This window comes from Buceros rhinoceros, unplaced genomic scaffold, assembly GCF_000710305.1.
Source record: "Buceros rhinoceros silvestris isolate BGI_N320 unplaced genomic scaffold, ASM71030v1 scaffold13893, whole genome shotgun sequence".
NCBI classification, from domain to species: domain Eukaryota; kingdom Metazoa; phylum Chordata; class Aves; order Bucerotiformes; family Bucerotidae; genus Buceros; species Buceros rhinoceros.
The window spans coordinates 1-9,520 of record NW_010404287.1 but is presented as its reverse complement, the minus strand read 5'-3'; the positions used below and the strand labels follow the sequence as shown (position 1 = coordinate 9,520).

Here is a 9,520-nt window from a genome sequence, read left to right as displayed (position 1 = left end):
GAAAGAGTCTTGTGTTGTGAGACCAACAAGGCCAAGACAGACCACGTGCAAGAAAAGACAAGCATTCCTAAATGACACAGCAGCAGTTTAAAGGAAAGAACATTGAATATAGGTATCTGACTTACACGGTCTGTCTTCCAGCTAAAAGGACGGAACCCAGCTCTGAGACATCCCTCTTGCAGCAGCTTGTGGCAAGGTTGTTTAGTGAATGAAAATTGAAAATCTGAGTTCCTTTCAGATCTCTGCTAAACTTACTACCAGGAAGATCTCAACATGTTTGCATATGTTCTGTATGTACCAAAACATTGTATTCAGACTTTATTAAGACTTGAACGCAGAACTCTAACAGTACAATACCCAAACACTCAAAACTTCACGTTCTTGTAATAATTGTTCTAGAACTTTATTTCAAAGGTATTGAAAAATGATGCATCCTGAGAACAATTACAGAATAGAAACTCAGTACAGACAGAAGAATTGCTCCTCTTCATACATTACAGTGGAAGCAAATTACACAGTAAGTAAGGAATGATTTTGGTAAGTCCCAAGGAATGCGTTTTCCATTAGTTTTGAAAGAGTAACCTTTAAATTCAATAAAAAAAGGTCTTCATGCTCCACATGCATGAATGGAAAAAATAAGAACTCAAGTAGCCAAAAAAAAATTCCTACTTATTTCCCATGGCTTTTAACCAAAGACTTTATGGTTTACTGCATAAAATGTCTTTTAAGAGTTACTAAGTTAAAATCTCAATAGTATACATTAATTATATAATTTTTATTAGCTTTTAATTTAATATCAATTAGACTACTGGTTTGAAAACAGTTCTTTTTCATCCTAGGAACACTTAGCATTTCATAAAATAAACAAAAAAGGCCACACAATCAAACAGCTCTTTGCTGAATAAGCCAAATATTAGTTTAGAATTTCATAAAGAAATCAAGAATAGGAAATAAATCAGAACAAGCTATGAATATGTCATACATTTCTACTATCCATTTCTAATGATTTTGTTGGGAATACGGACAGGAAGTCTATGGAAAAATCTGCCTACAGATCCAAGTAGTATTTCTGAGTTCTCTAGGGGTGTTAAAAACACAGGCTTTTTACACTTGCTATTTATGTAGGACAGAGTAGCTCAACTGAAGTTTCTAAGCTATGATTTATACCAGTTGATGATCTACCCTTCACAAAATCTCATAAAGAGTATCAAAATCTCATTCTAAGAGCTATTCCCTTCTCTCTTAGCACGTAGAAGATGACTTAATTGAAAAATGACCTTTTCCCGCCCTGAATACTACCTGGTCATTTATATAGGAATTGATATGGTGGAAATTTCAAAGAACAAATATATAATTTATATAATCAGAGAAAGAATAAAAACAGTTCCTTAACTGAGACAAGTTTTCAATTGTAATAGCTCTTACAAAGAAAAGTCAAGGATGATGCTGTCTCAGGTCTCTTGCTGCTACTGCAGTGACTAGCAAGGCCTGCATAGCTGCCCTCCTGATCCCTCCAACTGTGAGTTGCATTGGAGGGATAAGAACAGCAGCTTTGTAGATTCATCTACGCTACTACAAGAGGAGCATGGGAGACTTTTTGACAAGGAAAAACTGTACTACAAAACCTTAACAAGCATTTTTCAAAGTATTTAGCCATGTTTTCTTTTTACTTCCACTCACAAATAACTAAATACGTGGGTTTAAAGCAGCTATAATCATGGTATCAGGAACTGCCAGTACCACTGTATCAATATGGTACTGTCCTTAGGCTACATAATTCTGCCTCCAAGTAAGGCTAATAAATTTGAGTAAGCGGACAAGTACATCTACATATACTGGATTTAAACTTGAATATCGGATGACAGAATGGATAGAAAGGGTCTGTACAGTTCAGTGCTGATCTATGCATATCTTCTCTCCTATTCTCATGATTGTATTTCTCTTCCATCAGGGGAAGTTTGTGTATGGAATTCCAAGACTGAACATTTTTCTTCACATTGTATCTAGTTAGTTCAAAATGTTACCTTGGGAAAAAAAAGACCAAACAACAACCCACAAGTGACAACAAAAAGCTAGTCAACAAGACTAGTCCACTTGTCCTGTCAGTGGATTAGTCTTGTTATTGGGCTGTCAAGGCCCACTAAAAATAAATAAATAAAAGCTTATTTATTTAAGCAAGTAGATAAAGCATACATGCACAGAAAAAAACAAGCACTGCAATTTAAATAGTATTTTGATCAAAATGCATACCTGCAGGTGTGATCATCACTTACACTTGCCACTTCTTGACCTTCTTTGGGAGCAAACACCAGATCATTAATGTAATCTGTGTGGCCATCAAATGTCTGTCAACCAGAAAAAAGAAATACTTTTACGTTATGACTGCTCCATCAATCCACAATGTATTTAATAGACCCACTAAAGGGAAGATGTATGACTTAAGATAAAGCTATAATTTTACATGGAAGGTAAAAAAAGTATTTTATCAGTAAGTGGAGTTCTTTAAAATATCTAATTCATGTGTAGATTCATACAGTAGGTTAAAAGACACCCACCCCCACTATTCATTGTGGTTCCCACTGAGCTTGATGCTCTTGCTTCAGGGATCAGTGAATTGCACAAGAACTTTTTAATCTTCCTTTCAACCACCAAATTTAAGTTAGAAGATAATGAATCTCAGAAAGAAAAAGAAAGACCAAGAAGTGAATTTATGCAGATCCATGTATCTTGAGGAATTCTGATTACTCGTAAGTAACTCTTATCTTCAATAGTAGTTTTTACTAGGAGTTCCTGCAAATAGCAAGAGTTTTTTCCTGAAGGAGAAATTAAACAGCCACTTGTCCAGTATATTTCCAAGCACTCAGCATACAAATTGCCTAAGAGGATGTGTCTACTAAAGATGGCAGACCAAAAGGCTACCTTTAGAAAAAATGGTGAAAAAACACTCGGTGAAAAAAGATGAAACAGAAGACAATGCACACTGAATACTTTAAGAAAATCAAAAATGAACATTACAACCAAAACCAAGCAAGCCATAACACCTTAGCTATTAAGCATGTGAGAAGAATAGACACAATGCTTTGCGCTCTCTGCCTCTTAAGCTGTTACACTGAAGAGGAAAGAAAATGGTGTATAGTGCATACTCTTCTTTCACTGTGAATCAACAGTTCATCCATTCTCAAATAGGATATGAGCATTCATGGTGTGAACGTACATGTGAACTGTCACTCAAAAGCAAACCTTTCCAATTGTTATCAGAAAGCAGAAGGTCATTTCAAAGAGAATCTTGTTACTGTGTAATTGTTCTCGCCTGAAGTTTCTTAATCATGACATTTTTTATTTCAAAGTACTGAGAATAATTTACCTGTATCAAAAACCAATGTTGCAGCATACCTTTTCCAAATAAAAGCAAACTCCCAGTTTTAGTGAAATTAGAAGTTAGATAATCTTTATGTATTTCAAAGCCTTTTCTGCTATCTTGGCCATAACAGCAAAACACCTTTTTTTCCTCAATTAAGTGTTTTGTACCTAACTACAGATATCAGTAATCTTTTGGTATTTACAGTATCTTCAAAAACTTATGTTAAAGAACTTATACACATTTAGCAGTAAGCAAGCATACAAAAGTCACTTAGGTTCTGATCAAAGTTTAAAGTACATTCAAATTCATTCATATGTAGGCTGGGTATGAATGAATCATCTCTGGTCTCAACAGAAAACCCATAATTGGTTAAGGTATCAGTTTACTCCCATCAGAGGATTTACACGTATTTTCTCTCATTAACTACATCTATAGTCTTCTTGACAGAAATGCCACTTCTAATTTTAAGTCAGACAAATGTCCACATGTAGATGTTGTATCTGTTACTGTTCCATCCTCTTCAGTCCCATCAATTAAGTCTAAAAGTGTAGCTGCTCTTGTTTTATTCAGCAAGATATCATAAAAAGGAGAAGAAAATATCCTCTGGATAATAGCATGACATTGAGAGATTGCAGAGGAAAAGAAGATCGAATGAAAACAACCAGTCCCACAGTTTTCTGAAAGGAAAAACACAATATCTGTTCTCCAAGCGTAGCTATTCTGAGGAACAAGTACAGAACTGATAAAAAAAAAAAATCTCTCAGGCATGCACAATAACTAAATTGCCCTCTAAAAATTTTATGAATGCCTCATCAATTCAATATAGAAATATTTTCAGCAGCCAACTTAATTTTTTCCAATAGCTCATAATTTTATTATAACCTAGTGGATTATACTAGAACTAATACATTCTAAGATGATGCTAAACTATTTGGACAGAAATGCCAAGTCTTTTGAAAATTTTAATCATTCTGAATTCAAATATCCTGCCTCATTTTACTTGCACAGTTCTGATGAAATATGCTTTTTATTAAACAAAATTTGAAGCAGAAGGAAGCCACAATTCATTTCCAAATGAAACCCCCCCCAAAAGAAAAAGATTTAACGAAGATTCATCAGTCATATTTTACCTTTTGTTTGTTGTTCTGGGCTTGATCCAACCCATAAATTTTGGATTAGATGTGTTGACAAAGTAATGGAAAACTCAGTATGCTTCAAGTTCCTTGTTGATAATTACAAGGCAACAGTTTTTCCAGTGGGAAAACAAGTCAGATTACTCTGTCTAGCCCTCCAGAAGCAACACATACTAATTGTCTGCCATAAAAGACAAAATGTTCAGAGATTACATTTTGACTGTAATCACATATTTCCTTCAGCCTTCTTTGCACATTTTGTACCTCTCCTGAAAATCCCATGTGTAAAGTGTGCACCATACAATGGATCAGAGTTTTCTATGTCTTCATCCTGAGTTCAACCTTGGTTTATGAAATAGTTTTTCTGAGGTATCGATTGATTGTTACTCAGAAATCACTGTATCAAACTTTATTGAAAGCCAGTCCAGCATAGCTCACTGAGTATTTGTGAGCAGCTGAGATTGTGCAAACACTTTAAATCAGTTAGGTGTTACTTCTTTCTTGACAAGTAGTACAATAATCATCCAGGTATAAGAAATTAAGATGATTACCTGGAGAAAGTATTTCCCACACTTTTGGTCAAAAAAAACACAGGAAGATAGTATCAAAAGATAACATTTTTACCAACATAAACACACTAGCCCACATTTTTCCTTTTCACTAATGAGTTCCTCACTATTAGGTAAAAATATATATTTTTAGCTCTTTTATGATTATTTTTTACATTATACCAAGCCTGAATCAGTAACAATACAGATTTTTATTTTTTCTTCAGTCTCAGTACATCCTTAATGACGTCCTAAGATTGTTAATTTCAGTGATGAGTTGGCATAAACAAAGCTAATAGCTTTACTGTTAAATTCAACCCAATACTTCTCATTTGCATTGCATAAGCACCAAATGATCTTTAGTCTTCTCTAGGGTCAAAAAGAAAGAAGCACCCCTAATACCTTCAGCTGACAAAAATCAAATTCTATGACCCTTCAATCTCATTAGACACTACAGGAGCTTATTCATATCAACTGGAGTTGAATAATTAAGATACTATAATTGCTGGTTCTCTTCTAGGGCAACATAACTTCTATATGCCTATTACTTACAGCTGTGGCTTTTCAGCCTAAAGACCACATTCTAATGTCCAACGCCTGTTGTATTAATGCTCTGTGGTCTCTATACTCACAGAATCATGTGGTTGGAAGAGACCTTTAATATCGAGTCCAGCTGTTCACGCTGCACTGCCAGGGTCCCTAAACCATGTCCCTCAGCACCACATCCACACATCTTTTAAACATTTCCAGGAATGGGGACTTCACCACCTCCCTGGGCAGCCTGTTCCAATGCTTCACAACTCTCTCTGTAAAGAAATTTTTCTTGATATCTAACCTAGATACTCACTACCTTTCATATAAAATTATTCTGATGTGTTATGCAACGAACATACTTTTGCAGTAGAAGTTTGTAATGGCAAGTCAGATTTTCTGTAGAAAGAAGTCCTAAGGGTTGATAAATCAATTCAACAACCTTTTTGTATGAAAAATAATTGCTATTTTAATGAAAATGCAAATGTGGCATTTCAAATTTATTTCTAGGCATCCAGTCAAAGCTACTGTGTAATAAATTCCCCTAAATTAGAAGTGCATGTTTGAAAGTGTCATTTGTGTTGGTCAGATACCAGAAAAAAAAGAAATCTTGTCAGAACTGGAAAAACAATAATCCATTACAGAAATTCTATTCTGAAAAAAACAGCACTCAGACTGCACTACTACCTTACCCCCTTTGCTTCTCTGGTTGCAATATAGATCATGCACTGATAATAAGCTAGAAAAGAATCTTCTCATTGGGTATATTCAAAAGAATTGTTACTTCTAAAGTATTGCTTGTAATTTCATTCACATTCAGTAATAAACAGCTTACTAGAATTCTTCATTACAAGAAACTTGCTTATTTGAACCTGTACGTTAAAAGTTTAAGCTCTTGAATTATCAAAGGTGTGTTTGTGTGATGTTATAATAGTGATTATTTCTTTGGAAGCAATTAGTTCCTAATGAGCAAAATGGAAGATCCCACTGGTAATACCTAGTGTTAAGCCTGGGCTGTTTCCCACATCAATGTGGAGAGTCTGAAAGATAGCGTAAACAAGAAGTCTACGCTGGAAGGTATAGAAGAGTACCTTTTGATAAGAACCACACAATTGTAGGGACAGGAGGAGGTATGCAAGTTATGAACTATAACAGCTGCCACATCAAATTTTGGGCAAAACCATGTAAATTTGTTGATCCTTAATTAACTCCCAGTAACAATATTTAGCTTTCATATTTATTAAACATGTGGGAAAAAAAAAAAAAACCACTCATCAATGGCTTGAATGAGTGTCTACCAAAGTCAAGAAACTTCTCATTGATTTTAGCACATCGGGTCCTTTATTAACCCAAAATAAATAAAAAAATTAGAATTTAAATGCAGAATTTAGCTGAATAGAGCTTGTATTACCAGGTTCATCCATATGTTTGATTATTTCCACTTATTAACTATCCATCATCTACACTGTTGTTAATTATTTCATCCATTCTTTTTCTTTCGCATGCTTACGATCAGTGCTATAAATTTCTCAAATTGCAATAGACATCCATAATTAGTAAGTAGCTTTACATTCTGCTAAAAAGTTAAAAGGTTTAATTCACAGTTAAACATTAAAGCCTGTTGTCTGCAGTATCATAAAATGGGCAGATTATACAAATAGATAACTTTAATAAGGAATGACAGACATCAATTCACAAGCAAACAGCTTTAAGAACCGTATAGATGTATTTTGTCAGAAGTGCCACCTGAGTTGATTGTAACTATGTCTCTTATCCCAGCGCCTGGGTGACAAAGCCATATAAGATGGCCAAACATGAAAGAAGGCAATTAATCAATGTGCATTTATGAAGGAACATAAAAATATTTTCTTTAAAGAAAAGACCTTCTGTTTTTTAGTAACATCCATCTTTACTTCTTATGCAATGCCTTTATTCGTTCCATTACCAGTATGGCCACATAAGTGACATCTGCAATTAATTTAGTTCTGCATGACAAATACAATCTTACTAACATAAATTACCAAATCACAAATGAAAGTCTATTATTTTCTCCTTTATACTTAATACACAATTCTCACCAAAAGAGGCATTATCATATTCCAAAGCAGTAAAAAAAGGAAACCTCTCCCCCAGTTTAAGTATTAGTTAGCCTGGCTTATTCTTGGCCAAGACCTCAACAAAACATCTTCAAACTGGTTAGCACAAACATATGATTAATATTAGTACTTGGCCTGGGACATTGTTCTAGAGGCAGAATTTTGAAGAATATATACACATCCAAATGACACAGGAGTTGACATGTTTTGCAAGCAAAAGAAATCTCCAGAAGATCAGTCTTCAGTTTATAAAGCAAAGACTGTATTTAGACCCGGCTTCTTTTATATAACCGGTTTAAGTACACTACTATCTACATTGAAAGAAGGGACAGTGAAATTGTATTTGAAGTAGACATTTCCTTTGTTTCTCTCTCAGAAATAAACAAGTGACATGTTTAGTGTACCTGTCTGCAGCTGTGTACTAAATTCAGTACTCTCTCTTTAAATTTTCTACTGTTTGAAAGAGTAGAATTGCAACTTCCAGTTGCCCATGAAAAAGAAACTGATAAATTTATTTTTCTTATAGGAGTCTAGGAACTAACACCACATAAAATTTTAAAGGTCTATATGAAGGAAGCTTATCCAACATCGTACTTAAAATTCACCTGTAAAACACATACTTTTAAATCAAAGTATTATTATAATTACTGTTACTAAAGACAGAAGGGTTTATATGATACAATGATTTTCACTAGAGATGACGGATATTGGATCTATTATAGTTGACTGCTCCTTCTCATACAGTACATTAAGCAAAATGGAGCAGAAGGGCAGTTAAAGATTAAACTTCACTAAAGACTTAAATGTTTTTTAAAAATTCAGCTTAGCTGCCCTTACCTTAAATTCGTTCTTGTCCTGCAGGTCTGAAGTAAAAAGCCTCAACTTCCTGTCAGAAGCTGCAGTACAAAACCTACAGGCAACAAAGAAAAGCCCTTCAGTCAATTAGAACTGCAATAGCTGACTTTTTATCAGTTTCCCTTCAGCTTAACCCTGCAAAATGACATGCAAAGGAAAACTCAGAATTTTAAAAAAACCCAAGAACTTCTATCTTAACTTTCCTGCTTTGGCAACAAGCAGAGTTATAATCAGAACTTATCTATAAAACACTGTGTATCAAGTGCAAAGAATACTTTTTCAGGGAAAGAAATGCAAATCATTTTACAAAGCTAATTCTGAACCAACTATCAATTACCTGAAATATTTCTCACAACTGCCATTGAAACTTCCTTTTGAAGAAGCGGCAGAGCACAAAAAAGAATCTTCATTATCAGTGTTTCAAAATGCTGAAACACAAATTCATAAACCAATTTCTAACATTTTAAATAAAAGGCTGCACAAAAATGCAGCTGCAAGGAACTATCATAATTTTGAAGAGGCTTACAAGCTATCGAGAGCATTTTAATTAAGTGTATATTTAATAGTTAACTGTCTGTCTATATTTACACCTGAATGGGTCTCACAAATAGCATCTGACCTATTTCTAAACACAGCCCATACTATGCAGATCATTACAAACAGCTTTACAAAGCAGGCCATTACAACAGTCTCATGCTTAGTAAAGTTCTTAAACCAATTCCTTCTTCACAGATGTTCAAGAAATGAACTAAATAATTTTAGATCCATTAAATTAATGAGGGAAAAAATATTTACTACTAGTTGACTGGAGGGAGGAGCAAGGGGCTCAAGACGTGGAACAAAAGAAACATAAAATGAATGACTCTAAGAATGAAAACGATGTTCTACTGAAGCATCAGAGACTTTGTCATTATTTGTTTGATTTCTAAAATGTTAGATTTCACCCACAAGCTTTAAACTTAGTCCTGTCCCTGTTTGAGCTAAACTTCCTGGTTT

The 9,520-nt window shown here is 34.3% G+C and overlaps 1 protein-coding gene across 1 annotated transcript in view; it reads right to left on the bottom strand.

Annotated features, from left to right (window-relative positions):
- NUP37 (nucleoporin 37kDa) overlaps positions 1-8,579 on the bottom strand; it is a gene marked incomplete at its 5' end in the record, with an annotated part of 18,736 nt that extends 10,157 nt beyond the window's left edge. The window contains 2 exons of the mRNA XM_010133346.1: positions 2,251-2,345; positions 8,507-8,579. Coding sequence (XP_010131648.1) covers positions 2,251-2,345; positions 8,507-8,579 — 168 coding nt within the window. The remainder of the gene's footprint in view (positions 1-2,250; positions 2,346-8,506) is intronic.
- Positions 8,580-9,520: the final 941 nt, after the last annotated feature.